We start from the raw sequence: 25825 nt of genomic DNA, 5'->3' as shown, positions 1-25825 counted from the left end.
TGTTTAACATCAAACATCAAGTCCAGTTTTTATGTTATTATTACTTCATACTATTGTTGTTTACTTTTCCCTGTTTATCACATCCTTCCTCTCCATGCTGGTTTTTTTTAGACACTTCACTCATCTGTGGATGTTTTCTTTCTTTATAGCTGCCTGTCACTGTTTGACGCTCTCGGATGTCTAACCTTTTGCTGTCTCTCTCTGGCTGCAGCGATCTAGACAGAGACTTTTGGAATAACAATGACAGCAGCAACGTGCAGCAGAGGTGGAGCTCCTACCCGCCCAAGGAGTTCCTCCTAAATATGTCTCCCTATGCTCCCTACGGAGACCCTCGCCTCACTCCCAAGTGAGTCCTGGTCGTGGCTGGTAAGGGACCCCTCAGTCTGGGCAGGGCTGTCATCAACAGGGGCTGCAACAGTAAAGAAGTTATTTTATTCATGTGTTTTGCTGCTCATGGCTGACAAAATGCCCAAATTTTCTTCAGATCTAATTCAAATGATAGTAAATTCATCATTCTGAACATTTAAAAGGTCACTGTAATATCCCGCAGAGGAGTGGAAAAAAAAACCTCATTTTGTAACACTGCCTGGCCATTTGTCTTGTAACAGCAGTCTCCTCTCATCCCTGATAATCCTCATGTTTCTACATTTGGGCATGCAGTGGTGTTTAGTATGCACTGCTGGCCATGCAGCACCTGATAGAGATGTGCAGCTCCATCCCTTAATATTGCTGTGATTCTGAGGACTGCTCAAACACTATCAGACACACAACCATTTGTTTAAATGGCATTTATATTAGAAGGTGGTGTTCCTATAGAACAAAAATAGTCAACATAATTCACTGATCCCATACATAACACTGGAAATCTACAATAAAACTGAAATTATGAATAAAATAAAATGCAAAATATGTTCTTCCTTTGACACCTAAGAAATTTCCAATTCAATTTAATCAAGAATCACAGATTCAGGCTTGACAGGGAAACATTTTCTATGAAATACAGTACATATCCACTGACAATGGATTGTTACAGTAACATTTTATTTAGCTTCAGAAGAGCATACATGCCCTGCAAGTGAAAATGTTTGACAGTCCCATTGCTTACAGCCCTGTGAGCCTCACCAGACCTTCTTTGGCTTTCACCTGCAACCCATGGAGAGATATCATGGAGACAGATAACCCTCAGAGCAGATTTCACCGTTTTGCATTTTCCTCATATTTCATTCAACGGGTCAATTAATTTCTTCTCAAAACACCGTATCTGCTCAATTATAATAATTATAAGCAATTAGATTCTCCACTGAGGGTTGACTGTCTTTTTAAAATTTGTTTCGGGTCAGATTAAACAAAGAGCTTGACATTTGCAGAAGTGTACTTATTGGTTTTCTGGAGGAAAGTTAGATCTGAAAATGAATGCTTCTCTTCTGCAAAATGTTTTTAATTAAATATGAAGCCACAGCAAACAAATTATAGGACTTTAGCATAAAGATTGGAAACAAATAAGCTTTCTGAGCCTTCCAGGTGTTTAAATTATGGCAGCCCCAAGAACTAAACCCAGTAGTTTCTGAGAAATTACAGCACAAGCATAAAATTATTGTTATTCACTCAGAGCTCCTTCAACTGTTTTCAAATTTTAAGTGACTCTCAAAAGTGTACACACCACTGTTAAGGTGCAGAGATCTTATGATATAAAAAGGTTCAATCAAAAAACAAACAAAACAAAACACACTGCATGTTGCTGCCATGTCTCACTGTGATTACAGTGTTTTTTGAGTAAACATAAATTATATTTTTGTTGTTTTTCCCCCAAACATACCTTTTTAACTCAAATATTTCCATGTGATTTTATCAGACCGTAGCAAATTGTTCTATGAGGATTGGAGAGATTTTATACTTTCTGTCTTCGAAACCTACTTCTGAGTCCTAGCTTAAAGAATACAGGAGATTGGTGTCATATGTAGAACAGAACCAGAACTCGTTTTAAAGTTCATAAAGCTCCTTAAGTGTTGAGCTCTTAGCAGCTTTCCCAACCAGTTACAGTCTTCTCTTTCAGTCAGTTCTTTTAATATCAGTATTGTTTTCAATGTTCTGTGTCTGGATTGACTGTGACATGGGATACAAATAAAGCGTCCTTGGAGACAAACTTTATTTCAGGTTTATTAGGTTTGAACTCAAATCAAAAAGTATTTCAGCAAAGTTAGTTTTTATGTGAACACTTGCATAATCCAGGTTACTAGTGCTTGATTCTTTTTGATAAACATTTTATTATTCAATTGAATTATGCAAGATAAGTATCACATAACGTGCTACAAATTTTGAAACAATTTATCATATTATTTACAATTTTAACCAGTGTGTACACTTTCGAGAATCTCTGTATACTTTCAATATTTTAATCTAGCCAAGCAGCATTTGTGCAGATTTCGAGTATTTTTTGCTTTTTTTTGTTTGTTTTCAAGCTGAACACAAAAACTAGTAATTGTAGGAAGTTTTGGCAGAAGGATTTTGTTCCCTCTGAACAGCTCTCCTGGTATGTTGCCAGTCTTCATGCCAAGTGCACCAAGCAGCTGGCCATAGTTCTACAATCAATCTTATATTCTGGCTCTCCACCAGAAAACAAATGTGCACATTTCTTGAAATATCCATCTGTTCTTTACGCTGTTCTTTAATTTTGCTTTTCACAGTTTCTTTTTATTTCTCTGTGTTTGTATGTGTGAGGTCTTTATGTTTTCCTGTCTCACCTCTTCCTCCCCTCGCTCTGTGTTTTCTGCTTGTTGTAAGTACTCCCACTTTAGCTCGTAGTACTCTAAATGCTGTAAGGCTTCCTGATAGCCCTCCTGAGTCTAGTCTGACAGAGCTCTGTTCCAAAAATAGTGCCTCCTTTGTAAACAGCAGAGCAATTAGGTGTTTGGATGGTTAAAACGTCTGCTACCTATCAGCCTCCACTCCATCATTTAGATGCATCTCACACGATCACCGAGGCATCAGGTGAACCTGCTCATTCTTATCTTCTCTAATTACAACTCACTTGACTCTCTCAAAACCTCCAGGTGATCAATTACTCCGTCTGTGCACTGACGCCGAAAATATTGTAAACTCAGCGAGGAGTGGTGATTGCAGCCTTTGTTATGATGGCGTTGCATTAGGCTATCAATGTGAGCGCGTAGTTTTGATTGGCATTTATTAACTGGTGAGAGTGTCATTTCTGAAGTGATCCATTACCCACATGTTAAATTACTGCAGCACGTTTATTTTGTTTTTGCAGAACAAATATACAATTTAGAGGTCAATTGAAAGGCAAGAAAAATTACTAGAGATCTTATTTAAGATCACTCTAAATGTGCTAACCAAATGTACCCCTTCACTAAGTAAAATACTTATTGTCTAAGTGTTAGAGGCACCGTCCTGTTGTGCAGCTGTTGTCGTGTGGTTTGTTTTTACTCCAAAGGTCCCGTACTAAAGTCAGCGTTCAGTCTGTACTCGTCTCTGTGGCTCTCCGTCCAGGTCAGCAGGTGTGGATTTGTAGCATGCTGAGTAATATTTATTCTTTTTTTACAGGGAGTCATTGGTGGTAAACATTAGATTAAAGCATTGCAGGTGTGTGAGATTACAGACATTAGTGCTGTGTGCTCTCATCACCTGCATGTGCAGCCTTAAAAACCTAGAATGATGCATCGGCATAATTACGAAGCCGTGCGGCCCACTTCAACCAGCCAGCAGGTCAATCATCGCCATAGCTTTGCGTGGTGAAATTGGCCAATTTCTCTTTATTTACGAGTAAATCCCTGAGAACTGTGGAGCTTGGAAAATCATAAGTTTCCCATATGTTCCCACAGAAGAGTCGTGGAAAAACGTACTAAAACTTATTTTCTGCTTGCAATCGTTTACAGAAAACAAAATATCAACTACTTTTTTTTTAATGCTTCTAGTTTTAAAGTACTGTGATGGTAAAAAAGGTAAGTACACCTGCTTTCAGTTTTAATTTTCTACATTTGAGACACCAAAATCATCTTAAAATCAAGTAAATGTAACCACTTAAAAACAACTGAACCATGCTATTCGTTGTCTTTCAAGAACTAAGTAAAGCGTTAAGGGGATATTGCTTGTCTATTCTTGGTTTCGATAGTTTTGGGGTGTTTTTTTTAATGAAAGAACTTATTTGAAAACTATCATTTATTTTATTTATTTTTACACAGATTATTTACACAGATATTAAAAATTATGTGACGATCTGAAAATTTTAGAAAGATCTTCACATGAAGTAAAAATGGAAGAAATCTGTAAGGATTGGGGATACTTTTTATTGCATCAGCATAGATCTTTATAAAATGGCTGCTTCTGCCCTTAAATCTGAGAAGGATTGTATGAACAAATTGGAGTTAAAAAATGATCACAGAAAATTTGCAAATTCGCAACTTTATAGGAACCAGATTTTACAGCAAATTCACCAAGGTTTAGACCACATATTGTTCTGAAAACTATTACAAGTTTTAAGTTATATCCGATATTCTACAGATCTCAGTTACCATAGTAAATATTTGTGGTACAGTTTGTGCAAAAAAAACAAACTGTATGATTTTATGGTTTTAAAAAACTACAGGAAGAAAGTACAGGAAGTTGTTTCTAACATCGTGCAACTAAGTAACAGTTTTGTGTTCCTTTAGACACCTGACACCAAAGTGGAGCCATTAACTAGTTTTTGCACTGGGTGAAGACTGTAGTAAGCATTTTAGGCAACACACTTCATACCAGTTTACAAGCTGATAACAAAACACAAGTTATTTTCTGCTTGCTTTGTAGCAAGGCGCCCTGAATTCCATCCGTCGACTATGAACACCTCAGTTTCCTAGAGTAATTCAGAGTAAAATGTGAAGCCATCTGACAGCTCATGCTGGGCCACAAAACTGGGTCATACTTCAGCATTACGATTCCAGAAACAGCAGCAAGACTATAGCTGCTACTGGAGATGAAAATCACCTACATGTCAAAATGAATAAGGCAAACCAATGATAAACTGTGGACCAAAACTTTTCTTTTGAATGCGAGAGACTGACTATGAGACAAAAAAAAGAAAAGGAAAAAAAAAGATGATTTCTTCAGGTGATTGCTGCTAAATGATCCCGAGGTTTGTTTTAGGTTTTCAGGTTCCATTTCTGTACTTTGGGTTAGTGTTTGTTAGGTGGAACATGTTTTGAGTCGTCTGTGGTTGTGTTTGCCTGATTTTAAGATCTGGGAATAAGCTGATGATTTTTATAAAGTCCTGCTACATAAGACATTGACATTGAAAGAAGATTTACCTACCTTTTTACCAGAACTAAAAGATAAAATTTGAGTCTCATGAAATTTACTCTTACCACTTCAACTAACTTAACTGAAAACTCTTTTACTCTCCGGCCTTGTACGTTTGTGCGTCTGTCTCTCGTCAATCCTCTCTTGATCCTTTCTTCTCGTCCAACCGTGTCTGTTTGTCCGTGGTCCCACATCGTATCTTCCAGTGGGGCTGTGGATAAGGGTGGGCAGGGCGGAGCTGGACCCTCACCAGGGGCCAGTGACAGCGGGGGTGGCGCTTGCTCCAGTACAGGAGCTGTGCCAAGTCGCAGCGACAGCATTCGGAGCATGGTGACGGGGGGCAGCAAGGCCGGGCGCTGGCAGACCGTCCAGAGCCACATGCATGCCGGAGCCCTGCGGTTTAGCAAGTGAGTGGCGCATGGTGACATGGGGTACGCATGAGGGGCTACAGTGGGCACAACAGGAGCATGGTTTGGATATCACAGACATGAGTTTGCAAAAGTAGCATGAGTGGAACACCTGCATGTGCTCTCAAAGATTAAGGTAAAGCTACGTTTACATGACAAGTCGGCTCTGACTGATCTCCAGATTGAAAAAAAGGGTATCAAGAGTATCGAATAAAATAAATACTACCTGAAGGTTTGAGAAACTGAATGTCTGTTCATTTGTGGTCATCTAAGCTCTGACTGTGTTTATCAAACCAAAGTGAGAATTTGCATTTTAACTACTACGAAAGGTCATATTTTCAATGTAGGCTTTGGTGAAATTGGTAAAACAATGCTTTATTTTCTTTAGAAGCATACCCTACAAACACTGGATATGCACTGATATGTTTGCTTTAGCTTGTATCAACATGCCTTTGCTTTGTTTACATTATCATCTGTGTCAGTTTTGGGCCTTTACTGTGTTGAGAGCCTGAGCTGACGATGCCTCATACATGGTGGTGCTATTGCAGCTAGAATTAGCACCAGAAACCACAGCAGTAATATTTTTAAAAAAAACTGTGTACTTGTAATCAATGCTTTATCCATGTTATATTTGGAAAAGTCTATTTCTGACCGCATCTTATGCAGATGTGGACCAAGGGATGAAAAAATTTCCACCTCTAATCTTAATCAACCCTGAAATCCGCCTTTCAAAATCAGTTGATGACTTTTTATGCACAATGTTTCTATCTTTTCAGTCTCATTTACACTTTATTTAGACACATTGCAATGTTTTCCTCTTTGTACCATCACAACCAAATCCTCCCTGGGAAGTAATATGCAATATGTAATCACTGTGCTGTTTTAAGAGATATTTGTTACTCATACATTTTTAGAATGTACTCCAGTTTGCATATGATGTTTACGAGTTAGTTGTCCCATTTACAAAAGATAATTATTTCCACAGAAATTTAAATATCAAATTTTAAGACAAAATTTCTATACAAATATTAATATACATATAATTTAGTTTAATTATTCGCTCAACATAAATTATCTTATTTATTAGTTACATTTTGAAGTTACCAATAAGCAACATGTGTGGATGACTATTACTATTAATACATTTGTAATTATAAGTTGTTTAGACTTTGATTGCTTTTTTGTTTTGTTTTGGGGTTTTTTTTAAGAAAAGTCTGCCCAGGACGCAATGCATGGATTTGCATTACTTCCTAACATTTCTCTGTTTCGTTGTCTAGTTTGCACATAAGGCGTGTTTGAGAATGATGCAGCAGCTTCTTGGTTCTTTAGAAAAAGGTGATCATGTCCACAGGAAATGCCATTTTGCTAAAACAATGCACCCACATAAAGTAATCATAGTTACTTTAATTGTTTTCTCTTTTTTTTTTTTTTTTTTTACATTTCTTTAACAAACACAATATTAAAAGTATTAAAAGTTTCTAGAAGGAGTTTTAAAAGCAGGTGAAGCCTTTCCTAGACTTTTTATGGCCAATAAGTAAAAGCACAAAAACACATGCATGTTCTCTTCTGGATGGGAGTGAAAATCCTTTCTGGTTGCATGGACCGAACCGCTATGCCTGCACTCACTGTGATAGTGTGGTATGAATAACGTTACACATTTTCTCCATGAATAGGTTGATAATCAATCTTTGTGTATATATCCTGATCTGTAAAGCAGAGCAAAATAAAGTGTATGACAAACAGGTGCAGCAGAGTTCACTGCAGAAGCTCCACATGTAAACCTCGCTATCAGTTGTTATTGTTCAACTCTTCATTATAATACTCTGTCTCCTTGAGACAGTTGAATAGACAGATTAGAAACTGACTTTAGAGGTATTATTTCCCCCTTTACTGGACTGAAGACACTCCACACTTAATGATTTAATCATGTGTAGCTGCATAACTCATCTGTTAAACAATCGAGACACACAGATGTAAAATAAAAACAAGCCTCACATGAACATCACTCACCAATTATGCAGTTAGCTTTCTCATCCCATGAAAGAAATGACAAGCAATTGTTTCTGAATTTCTGGGAGTTGGATGTCTTCGCTTGACTCTTTTGTATATATAATAACAAAGCTCTCAACCTGTTTAAGTAAACTTAATTGATTTTGTATCTTGTTTTAACTTTGTGTGTGTACATTTTTGACAAGCTGTAAGATTGCATATCTGCATCTTAACTTGAATTTCATAAATGAAGTGGTGACATTCCTTTTCCCACATCACTTGTCTTTTTGTTCTGTTTTCCTTTTTTGGTTTCTCTGTATTTCCATTTCTCCTCTTGGAATTGGTATCTATTTTTGGGCATTTACCTCTCCTCTCTCTGCCTCTCCTACACTCTCTTTTCACTCTTCTCTGTCAGGATTTTTATTTTTTAGTTTTTTGCAGTCTCATTGTTTTTTCACCCTCCTCAATTTCCGATAATTACGAAATCATTCAAGGTTTATAGTCATCTTAATTGACTTTCAAGCAAGAAGAAATTTGAAAATAACCCTCTAAGTCACTAATGGGATTCAGCAGATCAAAAGAGCTCATTGCTTCGGGCTTCTGAATAAGTGGCTGTTGCCACATATATTATTCAAAAGATGACAAAAACATACGCCATCTTAACAGATGAATAGACACAGGAAATCCCTATAAGGAAAGGAGTATCTGTTTTATTACCAATACATTTTCCAAATGAGAAAAATCTGTGTCAGATTTGTGTCACTGGACAGACCGGCACAATTTATCAGGCCAGAGACTGGCTCCCAGATGTCTGGCCTAATGTCACCATCAATCCAGACAGATTTATTAATTTTTCATTATGTCACTTAAGATAACATGACTTTTGCACCTATAAGTATTTCAAAATGTAAAACCTGTAGGCTGATCTTTTTATTTATCGTTCATTTTGATCATAGCATTTATTTGTTTTGGTTTGCGCACTTAAATACAGATGTACTGTAATTATTTTTTTTCCAAGTGTTGCTGTATTCTTAGCTTTTGCGTTTCTCACATTTGAACACAGTGACACTGAAGAAAGCAACTTATTCTTTGGTAAAGCATGTCATTTACAAGAAATTGCTCTTAAATTATTCTAAATATTACATATTCTTAATTAAGTTGAGCAAACAAATCAGTATTTTTGTTAGACTGGGTTTTACTTTTTTATACTTTATGCCTTTTTTTAGATTATTTCTGTTAGAGAGAGTTTTTTTATTCTAGATTAACAACTACATTTCATCAATAACTCAATCCTTTTACTGATACTTGAATTGTAATACAATATGACTGCTCTCTATTTCATTTAAAGTTGAAACTAGAAGTTTACATACAATAAAAAGACATAAACATATTTTTCTTACAGTCTGAAGTTGAATCAGATCAAATTTATTTTGTTTTAAGTCAGTTAGAATCACCAAAATCATTTCTATTTGCTAAACTGCACAATATTGAGAGAAAGAATGTGTAAGAATTGTTTAATAATGTAATCAAAGTCATCAGAAGTTTTCATACAGGATGATAACAACCACTTTAAGGGAAAAAACCCAGATGATGATGTCATGGCTTTGTTAACTTCTGATAGTTAGCTGAGACATTTAAAATTTTGTTCTGCTATTTATTTTCTTTATCCAGTAGCCTAAATTGCACAAGCAAAGGAATGAGCCAAAAATGTTATAGAAATATGTTAGTTCTCAGAATTGCTAACTTTAGGAGATTTAGAAAAGTAAAACAGAAGTCTCAACCTCAGGTAGGAAACCTTTGTTCCATCATCACTGGCCACTTTGAACTGCTGCCAAGACGGGCCCAGCTGTGTGGTCCAACATCATAATGTGGTGTCACCTCTGTTGAGGGCATCATTTGGATCTCAGCAGGTCCAGTTCTGACTCCGTCATCTTTCTGATGCTACCAACAAGGAACATTGACACAGTTAGTTACATCATTTTTATAATCTCAAAAGCACAGTATCCAAAATAGAAGATTATTTTGTTTAATCTACTGTCAGAAAAAGAAAGTCCTTTCAGCAGTACTTGTCAGACTATATAATCTGTTTATATCTATACATGCATAAAAATGTGAGGTCAGTGTTTTTTTATAGGTATTTCTGAACGGTACATGTGTCATAAGAGGCTGTGACTGTTTGATGCTTTCAGACTAACCACACTGAGGTCTAATTTATCCATTACCTTCAGCTTGTCTGTGGGTCCATATAACTTTGCCATCTGCACCGATTTGAACACTTACAGCCAAACATCGGAAATTTCAGTAACAGCCTCAGTGTTTAAATAGCTCTCTGTTTCAAACCAAGACTATAGTCACCACATAAAAATAACAAAACACGACCAGTTTTTTCTTTTCTTTTGGGGTTAAGAAATGCTATTTTATTTTATTTTATTGTATCATATTATATTATGTGCCAATGTAATAAGCCATTTATCAGTTTGTACTTCAATCCCATACACTCTGTTGCCATTTTTCTCCCAACTTTCTTCCATTTTGTATTTGTAAACACACTAGTTTATGCTCAGGTTATGAACCTCCTGCCTGTCTAACTTCTCTTGTTTGTTAAGTAATTTGATGAATTTATAAATGAACCATAAACAAAGCAGCATTCTGACATAAATTCATTGAATTAAAAAAGACTTTAGATTACACCCCATTTCCATCAGCTGTGCCTCTAGTCTCATTTGAGCTACTTGATGCCAATAATTCATAGCTACTTATGACTCTTGATCAAACCAAAATAACTGTAAAATATGAGCCGATTTTCAAAGATCACTGTAAATATTAGCTGTCTACATGGGTACAAATTGTCTCAAGCATAGTCTGATGGGAGACGGCTCCTTACTAGACATGAAATGCCCACAGAGGTGATTGGTTTACAGATGTTTATGTCAATTGTACTGAAGGATGATATGCAAAATGTAAGTAGTTAGTTGCACATCATAGTTTAAACCTGAAAACTTAAAAATAAAAAAAAATGATGTTATTAGCGATGTTATTTAATTCAAACTGAATTAAATAAATACACAATACATGTGGATACATTCATCAACATGTATTAAGTTTTACTATTGGGTGCAAGTAAATAAATATCAATAAAAGAAGCCCCTGAGTTGAATTATAAAAATGTGTGTGTGCGTCCTTGTTTACATAAGAGCTCCTGCATTTACTAGATGCAGCTTTGCTTAGCACCTCTGGGTGCTTTTTCTCTGGCGCCCCATCGGGGTTAAGGCCGAGTTAATACCGAAGAGCTCCGCTAACACAGCTCCTGTCCAGGTCGTAAATCCTCCCTCAGAGCTTTAGCTAAAAACTGAGCTGTTTAGCACAGGCTTACAGTTATCAGGCATGGCTGTGATTGAGGGGAGTATAAGAAGAGTAGCAGCATTACACGAGTATAACAGAAAGAGACCAATAATTAGAGAACAGAATTAAAGAGCAGTGATTGAAGGCGGTGGGGAGATGGAGTGATGAGAGGGCTGAGGGTGGGGAAAAGATGAATGGACAGGGGGGAGATGAAGAACTGCTGAGTCTTGGAGCGCAAAGGTAAAAAGGAGGAGTGGGAGGAGTGGAAAAGGACCTTAGAGAAAGACGGATGGAAGCAAAAGTCATCAAGTCAAGAAGTTAGAAGTAGGTCAAAGCTAATTAGAGAGAGCGATAACGTCCAGCCACAGTTTTTGCTGCAGATGGAAGCTCCAGCTAAGTGATAGTGATACTTCAGTTTAACTCAGGTTAAATTTTGCAGGGGTTTGTTTTGACACAATTTTAATGGAAAGAAAATTGAGTGTTTACATTACATGCTTTTCCACTGACACACACATGCACTTTTATGCAGCCTAAGCTCGAACGTTGAAGCATCAGTCTTTATCTAGGCACCACACATAACAGCATCTTTTCTGTTGTTCTGTTTCTATTTTCTACGTTTTTGCCCTTTTTCCTTACTAACATTTTTTTTATATCAGCAATCACATGCTCCCATTTGTTGAGCTTTTTTTTTTTTCACCTTTCAATCCATGTTGTGTCTAATTCTAAGCTCTGCCCTCTTGTGTCCATCTGCTTCCTTCCTGCTCACATCGTTCCGCTCAGTTTCGGGGATGCTTCCCTCTCGTCTGCCTCCACTCTGGAGCACATCCCATCATCGGCTGTCGCGCGTCCCCGGCCTCTTGTCCGCCAGCAGAGCCTCCAACAGCCCCTCACCCACCAGCCCCCTCCGGGTCCCAATGACCCCCCGGTCACCTCACAGAGCCTGGGTCAGTTGCACACAGGCCCAGGCGGCGGGGGCCACCGTGGGGGCCCGCGGGGGGTCCGGGGGAGTCCGGCTGGAGCTTCCAGGTATAGAGGGACAGGGGCTGGCCGATCACGGTCAAATCCAGGGAGCTGGGACCACATGATGGAGCAGATTCGCCACAGAGGTCTGGACGTCAAGTCATTCCTGTAAGTGTCATGAAGTTCTCTACTGATTTAAAAGTTTTATTTGTACTTATTCATTTGTTGATTTGTTTATTTATAACCTGGCTAAAGAGAGAACTAGCAGTAGTAAAGTTACTAAGTCCTTCAAATAGAGTTGATCGAGTCGTTTCAGTTTGGTTTTATCATTAAAACATGGTAATACCAAATTATTGTTTGTAGCATCTTTAATGTATTTTTGATGTTTAACTAACCAAACAATTAAGTAGAATGTGGCATTGAAGAAAACCTAAACATATTGCTTTATGAATGTTAGAAATTAATGTAAGTGTTGCTTCATTATTTATAGGATAAATATAAGAAATTAAGCTTTCCCAAGCAAGTGTCTGATAATTTATAATAAAAAAAAACAAGACAAGATAAACTAAACCTGTCATACATCTTTTAATCATGTACTGTCATTCTCACTTCATACATCTTACTAATACATTAATTATATTATATTATTTAGTGCAGAGTAAGAGAATGTGTGTAACTCTGTGTAGGTAATAGATCAGATACGATGCACTTTAAGTAGACTCAGTGATTTCAAGTATATCAGTGAAAATAACAAGTTTGCTGTCAGTGTTGGAAATGCTGAGATGGATTTTGTGTTGGTGTTTTAAGTTTTACATTAAGCTTGTATTTCCCTGAGTTTTTGTTTGCTTAAAGATTGCGCTATTCAGTGTTTTTATAAATCATAGTAAATCATTTTCTCTGCAGCACTCTGTAGCTAGTCCCTGCACACACATCTCACAGCTGGCTGCACACAGAGCACAAAGGATGGCTTCTTTATAGAAAAATAGCTTGTGCCTTATGCTCCAGTTTACTGTGGTTGAAAACATTTTTTTTTTTGTATGTTTAACTGTTTTATTGGTATATTTACAAGTAAGAAAATAAGGTCTGTTCATCTAGGCTCACTTTTTGTAAACATACTCATGATGAGCTCAGAAACTGACACAAAAAACCTGATATAATGAAGTCAGCAAAAAACTGACATTGACAACATGTAATCATATAATTGCATGTAATGTCAGATCCAGGAGATAAATGACTATGCAGCATCTTAGATTTAACTTACAACATTCAATGTTTGTAGAAATGCAACTATATCAAACCAAAGGAAGGAGTAGGTGTAATATTTAAATAAGCACTCTTGTACTTTATGGTGACATATGTATTTTTATGCCAAAGGTTCGAACCCTAAAACTGTATATGTATCCCAGCTTTGAAATGCTACAGATATATAGATGAACTGGCACTCAGTATTTCAATATATGAAGCATATTGCGTTGTAAGATCCCTAAATAGCATTGCAGTATTTTTTCTTAGACTACAGAAATTTCAGTTAGCAACTTTATAATCCCTTTGAGGCTGTATACCTTAGCCCACCACACAGTAAACATGGTGGGCTAAGGTATAGAGTGTGGTGTATACAGTGGACACTTTTCTATTTGTGGCTCAGTATTTACAGACTAACTTATTTATGGATGTTTAGAGAATATCTGATATATTTCAAAGAAAATGCAGCATGGGAAGGTGAAATACTTGGTGTTATGACTGGCTCAAGGTCATTGTTACTTGACAAATTCAAAGCAGCCAATCCAAAGGTCAGTGGTTTTCCTTTGCACTTATTGGCTGAACCTCCAAAATTGTAAATAATGAAAATTGAAGGCAGTGGCTGCTGTGGTAATGCTGCAAGATTTTCCACTGTTTGCATTAATGAATGTTAAGGTACATTTGGAGTGTGAACTACAAAAGTACTGTATATTAGCAAATTTTAGCCATTTGCGAGTGGCTGTGGCTCCTTACCTCCACAAATATCACACATCCACTGTACCACTTATGCCTGCTGATGAATATTTAACACATACCAAGGATTATGTTGGAAGCACCTTTCCAAGTGCCTTGAGTTGTGCCAAGTTATGCCTACCCTATGTAATTTTCTTACCAGCTTAGAAGATTAAGAGTCAGAATTCCCCCTCTGCCTCTTATCCCCAATTAAAATATATTTTAACTCAAACCACCAATCTGACATCAAGCATATGTTTTAATCAAACAATATTCCATGCAATATCTGGTGAACAGGATAGATATTGGAATACAGAGGCCCCTGATTTTTTGAGTCACAGAGTCCAGAGAGATCTTCTCTACTGCTTGACTTGAATGATAAATTACAGATGATGTGCTGTACCTCACCGGCCTCCCCTCCTGACCATAAACACACACTCTTGCACGCATCAATAACCAAACCTCTTCCCTTCTGAGCTTTTTGCTGGTTCTCTTATTAACATTGTCTCCAGGCTGAAAAAACCATATTGAGGTTTCATTGCTTGCAATCTCTATCTTTATGAATGTCAGTGGAGCAAATACATTATTTTTTGGCACCCGTGATGATTGGGGATACAGTATTATGCATTTGTCAACTTATGGTATGGACAACAAAAAACAGCAGCTTTCTTCCATTTGTATCTTGTGTCACCGCGCTTTTATTCCAGATCGATAGACCTGCTGTAGGTGGTAATGATTTCAGCATCCTTTGGTTGGGGTTCACGCTTCTTTTACTGTCATCTATACAAATTCAGTCAGCCCATCAAAGAGCATCGTGAGGGTTGTGCTTATGCGTTTCCAGTGGGCTACTGCCTCTTGAGTACTAATATGTTCCCTCTTGCTGTCAATATTTCTTCTACAAACAGCATTGAATTAAGGACAGGAGTGCGCTACATGTGATATTTGCAGAGATGAGAGAAAGATCAGTGGGAAACTGAGCAGAAAACATCAAAAGACAACCAAATAACTTTCATTTTGCAGAAGCTTTTGATCCACCTTACTTTTTACATACTTCTAAACTTTAGGCACACTTTCATGTCTCTGTTGATGTTTGTTTAATCAGTGAAGAGTTTAATGTACTATTTGGGAGTTTTGTTTCCTGTCTTAAATTAATAATTTTTTCCACCAAGAACAATAAAACCTCAAACTCTTCAGTGATGTAAGAGTTCAGTATCAAACTTATATCACTTACTGTAGCTAGAAAATTGAAATGGCAAGTATTGCATTAAAAGAACAGTAAAGTGACTCTATTAAGTCATAGGGAGTATACAGTACAACTTTGGGAAGAGGATCTTTCTTAGCTGTCCATTCGAAAGGATTTTTGCGCCTGGACTCTCCTCCCAGTCTCACACTGTTTGCCACCTTGGAGGGAACTTCTTTCTTCAATGGCAAAGGAAGGGACTACTTTATCAAGAAACCCTGTGTCCAAAGTAGTAATTTCAGAGTACTTTTTATGTACCAAGCATCTGTATTCCCAAGAAATAAGCCTTGGCCCTTGGCTTGTTTGAAATTCTGCAAAATCTTTGAATTATAGATTCCCCAACAGAGACATTGTTCCTCTTTCCATCACTGAACTGTTGCTGGTGCTATTCTTCTGAGGGAGAAGAACCACAGCTTCACCAATGCTACCTGCATGTGCCAGCCTAGTCAACGTCTGCCCCAGGACAGGAGAGCATCACCTGGAGTTAAAAGGAGAAGAACCTCAGCCCCGCATACGCAGCCCGGCAGAGCGGCTGCTGTATCTACTTTCCCTCTATATTTATACCAGAGGCCACTGGCACTATTTTTCCCCTTTGCTGCCTCCCCCGTTCCAAGAGAAAGAATGAATTTCAGCTCCAGACGCTTGTTCTACCACAAACTGAGCAGCAGCTGCCTTTGTTTCCCCAGCCGACGCTGCAAAAACCCCTGTGCTGTTAGGTTTCCGTCATTCATTGGAGATTCCTTGCTTCATTAAGGATGACTAATGCAAGAGGTATGCCAGGGCAGAGATAAGTTAGCTTAAGAAAAACAATTTAAATATTGGTTTTGATTTTCCGTTTTGTTGTGTTTGGGTGTGTTTTCCAGGATTTAAACTGCTTGGGAAAAAACAGGCCACCTATAGTATTAACAATGTTTTATACGGTTATTGACTGATAGTCATTCTCATCAAACAATGTGAGTTCACTGCATTTTACCAGAGCTTTTCTTTCCTCCCTTTCACTCTCCGACAACGTGACGATTTTTTCTTTCTGCCTGAGGAAAGCTTATAGTGGTGATGTTAAATGTGATTCTTTCACCTTATTGGCTGAAACCAATTTAAAAAAAAGTGTGTGAATAGCCAATAAACACCAGTATGTTAATCAGGTGTTCGTTCCCCCAGTCTTCGAAACAGCTCCGATTTATACTGTAAACAAGCTGAATTCAAATACAAAGTTTACCTTTTTAAAACTTCTGAAACTGCTCTTTAAAGCATGGGGTTGTTTCTTCATAGCTTCAAGAAGTACATTAAAAAAAATCACTATTGCCTCTTAAATTGGTGTTTTTAATCGTTTTTCTCGGTTTCTTTTCTGGCGAAATGTTCCTGGATTTCTCATGGTGCGTCAGAGTTCTGAACAGCCGAATCTGGTGCTGCTAAGGGGAAAACCAGTATTGATGACCATTAAAGTTATAGTCATGCTTTTAGAAGTTTGCATTGAATGCATGCAAGCCAAGCAAGTGGTCTTACCTTTATACTTGACACGTATGTTGGTAATACCCCTTTGAAGAGGGATTATGTAAATGCCTACATTTGGTCCCAAAGTCCAGTTTATCAAAGCTTTCACAATCTGTATCATTATCTGAATCATTACTTTAAGACATGTCAATGGCCCCTTCAAAAACTCTTGAGTATAACAACATAAGTTGCAAATTTCTGTATCTTTAAAAGTTTTATTTGCTTTGTTTAAAGTAGTGTACACTCTGCAAATGTCAGAGGTCACTACATTGTCACTCGGTCGTATTATTATTCATGTTATTATATCATTGTTTATTTTTTGTTAGTTTTTGCTTTTTAGTATTATATATTAGTTTTGCTATTCTTTCATTTTTTTTACATATAGTTTAGTTGAGTGTTACTAGCTATGGAAGTTAATTGATTAAAGTATTTTAATGGAAATGCGTACCGTAATTGATTTTGGTATTAAACTCATATAGAAGAGATGTTGTTTGTGTTTATTCCATATTTACATGTGCAGTGCTGCTCAAGACCACCAGTGTTGGACATATTCTTTTAACTATTATTTTTTAATATTTAAGCCTCATCAGGCAGGCATTCATGAACAATAACTGAGACTGAAAGCTATTTTTCTATTATTTCATAATAATCAAGTGGTAGCCTGACTTGGTATTTTAGATCTAAATTAATTTTATAAATTTTTGCCTTTGACATTTAGTAACAGTTTTTCATAGTCAAACTAAACCCATCCTTGCACAGAAGGAGAAAAAAGTTTTATCATCTCCTGTTATCTCAAATAAATCTAGAAATAACAACAAATATTGTACACACTCTAATCTCAGCATTAAGAGATCAAACAACCAAGGACTCAGTATGTGATAAATAAACTGGCACATTAACAATCAGTCCTTCCAGAACAAGCTGCTCATCCTATTGTCACAGAATGCTGAGTGATCATAGGCTCCACAGCTCAACTCATTGTATAAAATGTGAGAATAAGACTTTTGTAGTGATTAATACGTTCTGTGGCTTTTAATAGCTCATTCCTACAGAGGTGTAAAATGAAAAATATCAAGCAATGTCTTGATCTTTTTAACTTGGTCTAAGCATATTTGCAAACATTAGAAATGGGAAAATTAAACTCAGAAATTTAAAGATGTGAGCAACTCTTTGCATAAATGATCCCATTGGGGATGGAAATTCATATTTCCTAATCATGTAATTTTGTCTGCCAGAGACTACAAAGACTATCCTCATACGTTATTGATATTGATTTATTGACTGTTGTTCACATAATCTACTTTAGTTGTAAAATACATCTGAAGAAAACGTGATGGTTCTTAAAACTTGTTTTGCATAAGTAATGAAACGGCAAAACCTCATGCTTTCTAGATGTTACCGATTGCATGCAGATTTTTATAAGATGCATTGCAAAGGTGTGGTTGCAGTTTTTGCTAAGATGAAACCCTGTAGTGTCCTCACATCGTTCTACCACCTCTCTCCCACTCTCTCTTTGTACACCAAATGAATGTGTGCTGGGTGTGTTTCCCATCACTGCCTGTCTGTGTGTTTTGCCCGGAATATGTGTGTGTCGCCGTTTGTCCACATATTCCACCTGTGTGTGGACTTGTGATCCCTTGTTTGTCTCTGTATGTGTGTGTCCAGTGAGGGGAAGATGGTTGTTCTGTCTCTAGCAATCGGGCTGGCTGAACAGGATGACTTTGCCAACCTCCCAGATCTTCAGGAAGCTCCGGCAAGCAAAGAAAATGAAACCACACCAGATAAAAGGTAATTACAGATGGAGGCGCATGAATGTGAGCACAATATGTGAAGTAGATGGGAGTGTCATAAACGCCTCACACTGTGTAAAATCCTCAGTAGTTCAGCTTTCTAAGTTGTTCAAAATGGGACCTCTAAGTGTATTCTTTGAGTCCTGATAGTTTGAGATTGGACTTCAGTGGGTCAGGCTTGATGATGTCTAGTTAAAATATCCCAATAAAAGTTGAAGTTGAATCCTGCAGTTCGAAGACTGAATGTTGAAGTTTTGTGTGTTCCTCGAGTTATTTCTGCAGAATGGCATGTTGCTCAGTCCTGTGGGACACTGGTGCATTTTATGGTCTTCATACCATGAGGGATATGCTTATGGTAAATGCAAAGTAATTGTCATTTAGCTTAAAGTTTCAGTAAAGCTTTTATATTATCTGTTAAAATATTACAGCTGATTGATTTGTTTTGTGTGATTCCTGTTTTGTACTGTATGTATTCAGAGATTTGTATGACTGTTAGCCCCTCACTGATTAGGAAAATTAAAGTTTCACAAAAAAACAAAATAAAATGTAACTTAAACTCTCTACTAATACCTTAGCCTTATGTTTCCACCATGTCTCCATGGCCTCATAGAGATTTATTTTTATTTTAATTATTCTGTGAAAAGTTGATGCTGTTTGAAAGTGTGATATAATTTTAAACTTTTCAAGCTTCATGTCATAGATGAAACTCCAAACACCCTTGTAGTGTAGTAAGCACTTAAATTAAAAAACTCCCTAAACTCGACTAATTCCCAGAAACAGGTAAACAACTTGACCACGCCATTCTCTAGCGTTAACTTATAACATTGCATTTTCTGGATTTCTCTCCCTCGAATATGCTAGCTCTCTGTCATTTTGCCCTAAAAGCTTTGTGGGCTTTTAAAATTTCCCCACTTATTTTATGCCCAACTTGAAGTTTTCTCTCATTTTTATATTACATAATAGCACTATCTCCCACCAGTTGTTTCCTTTATTTGTTGTTGTTGCATTTTCACTCCCATATCCTCTGTGGTCCCCACCCAGAACTTTGAAAGTCTGCTTGACTGCAGCTCTTTGCTGCTCCTTTGATGTTTGAATCGCAGACACAGGAGCAGGGCACCCTCGTTATTTAGAAGTAAGATTCTCTGCATGAAACGCTCGTCTAAAAATATGCTAAGTTCTCTCATCTACCAGTGATCTCGCAGCAGCAGTCACAGACTAACGCAGTCTCCCAGCTGGTGAACAAAGGACTGCACAGGCTTCTCTCTTATCGCATCAGTGTTAGAGGGATAAAGTACTTACCGTACTGCCTTCACTCTGCTGGGCTCAGGACAGCAGGGCATAGTTCAGGAAAAGCATCTATACATTCCAGCGTAGGTGTTTTTATGTGATGTTATTGTTTTTTCCCATTAAATATCTCAGCTGCACAAAGTTTTATCAAAACATTCCTTCAGTACATCAAACCATGCTGCTATAACTAGGTTATCTGTGAACTTTTGGTGGATGAAGACTAGAAGCTTGCCTTGGAAAGGAATGCAATATAATTCTTTTTTTTTTTTTTTTTGGGTGGGGCGAGGGTTGCAAAAATGATTTAAAAACAGTGTTGTAAACAAATGATGACCACCACTGTCTAGCCTGTGGGGTTGTCAGGTGCCTCATTCTGATCACAGCCCAGCCACCTCGCCTCCACCCAGAGGGCTCATGTGGGCCAAGTTGTCCACTGTTCTTCCTCATCTAATAACAGCTCTCTATCATCATCATCATCTTTATCTGTCCTTCTCCTCCCTTTGTTTCTGTAGTTACTTTTCGAGCTGCGTTTCTGTCTGCTGGTCTGCTCCTGGCTGTTGTCAGAAAGCCTTCAGCACGACTGAGCAAGATGCAATGGGATGATCCCGCCAAGATTATGTGTGACAAAACAAGAAGCTGTCAGACAGCTACACAGAGCGAGGATGAAGGAAACATTTGCTTCTAGTTTCTCTAGACGAATTATGCTTCAAGACAAAAATAGGCTCAAAACTGGAGCTTTGAGGTAAAACTTTTGCCATATATATCTTTCAGCTGGAAAACCTAAAAAATAGATAGCAGATAAATAAAATGATATGGTTTAAATATAAATAAGAAAAAACAAGCTGGATATGAACATGTTGCATGATGAAAGCTAAATTTAGATCATAAGTTGTAAACTTCATGCTTTTTTGTGAACTCTCTGCAGAAAAGATATCTCACCATAACAACTGCGTCTTGGTTTTTTGTCCAGCTGGAAACTATGTCAATAAAAACTGTGAGCCTGAAACAAAACAGTAAATGTAAGTGTGTGGGCTGTTCTGAGTTATAAGAGGTTAAAATCTCTGTGGATCTCAGATGAGCCACAGAATCGGTAATAAGTTTAGGAAGTTCATTATGAGTGATCTCTTTCACAGTGTGCTGACTCATTTCATCCCCTGTTAACATGAACATATTACTCTAACTTTATTGTCTTCTCAACATTACAGCTACAAAGCTAATTAGTGGTATGAAACTAATTAACGAATATTTCCCCTTGCTAAATAAGCTTACTCTGCTTTTTTACACTGTTATGTGACTTATACATTAAGCCACATAACTGGAAATTATGCAAATTTTCTTGAAGCTATAATTTTAATCTTAACCTTGATTTGGTGACAAACCGGTATTTCTTCAAATGTAATCTCTGCATTTAACAGAGATTCCAATACACTTTGAGGTGATGGTGCCTGGCTTAATTTAATGCTACTAATATATTTTTAACATTTGTCAGGAGTGCATTTATATAGTACATTATCACTTCATATCACTTTTTCTTAATTACACCTCATTTATCAAAGGTTTTGCTTAACGATACACCTAGTCTACTTCAGTAAGTGTAAAATCTTATTTAGCTTATGTACTTTTTAACATGCTGTTTTAATACATAAGAACCTTGGTTTGGTTCTTTGTTTTCCCGTTCTTCTTTCTGAGCTTCACTCCCTGAGTTACTTTTTTTTAAAAATTACCGTTAAGCCTTATAGTGAGTTTTGTTTTCTGTTGAGCTTTTCAAGTGTCAAAATAAATACACAGGTCGTACAAATCTATGAAGTCAGCATTGACTTTTATCTGCAGGAAGAGTTGTGTTGACACTGGTTTTCAGTGCTAAGCCTAATCCAATTGAGATCCAAATGAGATAAAAACACAACCTCAGAAGTCAAAAGAGAAATTGGCACTTACAAGTTGTGCCATTTTGGAAAATATTCAATAGACTCATTGCATTGACTGTTGTTTCACCAAAACCATGACTAATTGTCTTATTACAATGTTTAAAATAGAAAGATAATGTTGAGGGTTTTTTATTGCATTGCTTTATTGACAGATCTTAAGACAGTTGTCAGGCTCAGATATTTTTTCTTGATTAAAAGTAGGCTGTTGGGTGTATCCTAAACATCGTCACACTTCTGTGGTCAGATGTTGACATTTATGGGATTGCAGGTGATGGCTTTTTTCAAAGAGCAGTTTAACCAAGAAGTTAGAATTTATTCAAGTTTTCATCTGAACTGAACAACAATCTATGGCTTGTTCTTTTATAGAAAACAAATCATGTAGCTAACCTGTGCACAAATATGGTTAACTTACCTGTGAGAGAAGATGTTTTCAAACTGTGTTTAATTTTGATACCTGCACCTGATGGGCTCTGGTTTTCCACTATTTGATTTATATCTAAGTTTTGGTGTGGAGTTGCTCTGCTGTGTCTTGTCAGTGACTATTCCCCACTGGAGGAGTTGTTTTCCATTCTTCTTTTGTAGGATTCTCTGTAATGTAAAATCTAAAATGGTTGACATCTGGACTATGTCTTTGATCACACTTTGCCAAAAAAAAAAAAAAAAAATCCTAAATATAACATGCAGAAGATCCTCTCTCCATCCTCTAACTCTGTTAATGGGTCCTCTAATCTGTGATATGCAGTTTTACGTTGGGTAAGTCCATGTGAGTCACTGTGGTGGACTGGACAAAGCCGGACATAATCACCCACCTACAGATAACGATGGTGGCTCGGAGGCTGTTTTTGTTATTATCGTCTCAGAAAGCTGCCTTTTGCACGCCAGAGCTGCATCTTAATGAGCTCAGGGATGCACCACACACAGAGATGCAACAGGGACATAAATATGAATAAACCCAAAAGAGTTCACGGGTCCCAGACAACCCACCTTTGAACAATGAGGTTGTAAAAGCTGTGAAGACATGTGATGCTTTCCAATATGAAACATTTCTGTATAGTTTGATTTTGTGTAAGCCAGTAATGTTTTATGTCCATGCAAAATTTCACTTGCAGTCATTTCAAACGGCCCATTCTGTTGCACCTTATCAACCTAAAGTCGCTAAGGAGCTGTAAACATGTTTCATCAAAGTTGAAATGAAATAAATATTGCACTTATATTGTATTGAATTGATATATGTAATGTATGACTTCAGTACATTATAAAGATTATATCATGAAAATAAATATTTAAATTTTAAATTATTTTTCATTTAGATGCAGTCCTGTATTTCTCAGAATCTTGGAGCATCAAGATTTTTTATTTTTTTTTGCAAATAGGTCATATAGTATTTTTTTTTTACTTCTGGATCAAAATTTAAACTACCAAAATTTGGCTTGATACGTAGCAAATTAAGATTGAGTAAGAATTGCCCAATAAGGGCTGAACACAAACTGAATTTTTATTTTATTTTATTTTTCTCAGTCAGCTGTGACTTGCAAGCTGCCAAACTATTTCTGGTACTGTTGTGAAAATTATAAAAAGGATGAAATTAGTGCAATGTTATCCATCTTAATCACCCTGAGAATTTCTGTATGGAGAAAATCTTAAAAATTTACAATCATGAGGTTCATATTTGCTCTCAGGCGGTCAGCAGCTGCTTAAGGTGTCTGAGCACAGAGCTACAGACAATAGAAATAAAATACGTCCCTAAACATTTGTTTGATCTCTGTCTGATGTTTAGCTGCTTTAAAATGTCCTCACACATAGTAAATATTTATTTAAATTACTTAGCAGAAAAATAAAAAATAAAAAAACACCCTCCAGGTTATAATGATCTGCCAGTGTTGTGTTTGCTGCTGGCACTGTAGTCCAACATGGCCTGAAATTATAAATAGTCATTTGACAGTGAGTACTGACAGTGTGTGGGAGTTTATGTTTCCACACTGTCATTCAGTGGATCAACAGGAAAATGTTTTTACACAGAGATTAGAATAAACAAATTCAGACCAGTCCCTTCAGCTCCACATATATTTTAATGCTTTGATGTTATTTCATCTTAACTATAGTTTTATTTGACGATGGTGCGGAGTTGCACATTGTAACACAGTATGTTATAGATCAAGCAGGAAGTTGTCACCTTATAACAGCTGACATATTTGGAAAGTCGACTCGTTCCAAAGTTAGTCTTAGGCAGCAATCACAGAGAGTCTCACCATAATAACTCTCCGGGCTGCCCGCCATCAGTCCCTGTACTGTAGTCTTCAGAACCAGTGGTGGCCTGAGAGGGAAGATGATTGGAAGGAAAAAAAGAGATGTAGGTCAGCACAAAGGAGGATCTTTTGGAAAAAGAAAAACTGTCTAAAATCCAACTGCAGCTCATTCACAATTCCTTCTGCTGCTGCCTTGGTCACAGAGTTGATTTAAGGCAGGTCATGAAAGAGGTGGGGCTGAAGGTGACAGTGATCAGCTCTTGATGTCAGTAATCAAAAGTTATTGATTTTGTTTAGAATTTTTACAAAAGGAAAGGGGACATTTTATGTTGTGTTTTATGCATAAATCTACAAAAAAAAAAAAAAGAAAAGCTACGCCCAGTGGATAAATCTTTGAAAACAGGACAGGGGAAGTTAGCTCCAGCAGCACCTGGCCGGTCCATCTTCGTAGATGGCTCCATTAGTTGTATTAGCTGCCATTCTGAGGAGGGGGAGGAGGCTCAGTGATTTGTCCCTGCTGAAGGGGAGCGCTGACTGCTCTGACATTGAAACCTGGGCCTCATCCATCAAAAGACATGGGACCAATATTGCATTTTTGTGGTCTCCTAGGGCGACTGTATGATCAGCAAGACCCAGATACAGAATGTTTATGGAGACACACTTCCTACCCTGGTCCTGCTGGTTCAGTTCATACTTCAGGTTTTCACCCAACCATTCGCTCTTATTCTTCCCTTTCTGTTGTCTGTTTTTCTAAACCCCCCTCAACATTTTTCCCTTTAGATTCCACCTTGTATCCTCATCTCTTCAATCCTCCATCGCCACCATTTTTTATTCTCTCTCCCATCTCTGGTTTATCTAATTGCATAAAAACCTTCCTTCTTATTCTCTTTGTTGTTATGCCAGTTTTCTCTCCTATTTCCCTTTCCACCATCACTATTCATTTAATCCCAGTTTTTCTGAGGGTGTTGACTGGTGCTGTGATGGAAACAATGTCACATCATTGCATCTCTATCAGTGTAGATGACAGTCGGTCTGGCCAGAGTGCTTCATTGCTAAACATTAAAAGAAGAAATTTGATGCTTTTTCCTTTATTGCTATAAAGTAAATGTGATGTTGCAGTAAGATTCATGTCCTTATAAGCATTTTGATTAAAGCTTTGAATGAGAATGCTTAATTTTCTAAACAGTTTAGTTAAATTATCTGACATCACTCATAAGAAGGCCTACATTATTATTTTTTTATCCCTCCAGTGGGGGGGTCTTTTTGTGGGCTCTAGTGTCCCTTATACGAACGTAGGCTGACAGGAAGGGGGAGAAGACATGCGGGAGTCAAACCCGCGCCGGCCGTGTCTAGGACTCAAGGCCTCCAAACGTGGGTCGCGCTATCCCCTACGCCACCACGGCACGCCCAGGCCTACATTTTTTTTAAACTATTCTCCTGGTTGAAGCCAAGCATTAAGCACAATATTTGCTATTACAAGTTCATATGAATAATTTTATTCCAAGGTAGACTATGCCGATGATTTTGGTGTGGCTTTTTGAATTCAAATTTTCAGTGAATTGACTTTTTACCAGTATTCTGTGGTTACAGGTGATTGTTAGACTTTGAGCAGGTGTTTCTTATTCATTTATTTATTTTAATTTACGATAAAAATTCATGACTTTTTAATACATTTTGAGTACAATATCTTATCATTTGTTATGAAAAGCCCAGTTTTTCTGCATTATAAATGTACTATTTACGCTGTTGGGGAGTGTAAATATACATTCATTTCACTTAACTCATTTGGATTGGTGTTGTTAACTTAAGTCAGTTAACTTAAGTCAGCATTTCATTTAAGAACTTTTTACTTTCAAATCAAGTGAAACAAGTTTAATACAGCTTTACTACT

General features: G+C 37.2%; 1 protein-coding gene across 4 annotated transcripts in view; it reads left to right on the top strand.

Moving 5' to 3' along the window:
* The window catches only part of syt7b (synaptotagmin VIIb), a 104549-nt gene that overhangs the window by 61297 nt on the left and 17427 nt on the right, over window positions 1-25825 (top strand). The window contains exons 4-7 of one of the 4 annotated variants that reach the window (XM_032559771.1): window positions 212-346; window positions 5496-5696; window positions 11808-12155; window positions 18355-18477. In XM_032559771.1, the coding sequence (XP_032415662.1) occupies window positions 212-346; window positions 5496-5696; window positions 11808-12155; window positions 18355-18477 (807 nt within the window). The other 3 variants (XM_032559774.1, XM_032559772.1, XM_032559773.1) reach the window with 3 other exon arrangements.

This window comes from Xiphophorus hellerii, chromosome 4 (genome assembly GCF_003331165.1).
Source record: "Xiphophorus hellerii strain 12219 chromosome 4, Xiphophorus_hellerii-4.1, whole genome shotgun sequence".
Classification (NCBI taxonomy): domain Eukaryota; kingdom Metazoa; phylum Chordata; class Actinopteri; order Cyprinodontiformes; family Poeciliidae; genus Xiphophorus; species Xiphophorus hellerii.
The sequence above is the reverse complement of the archived record's forward strand: the minus strand, read 5'-3'. Positions and strand labels throughout refer to the sequence as shown.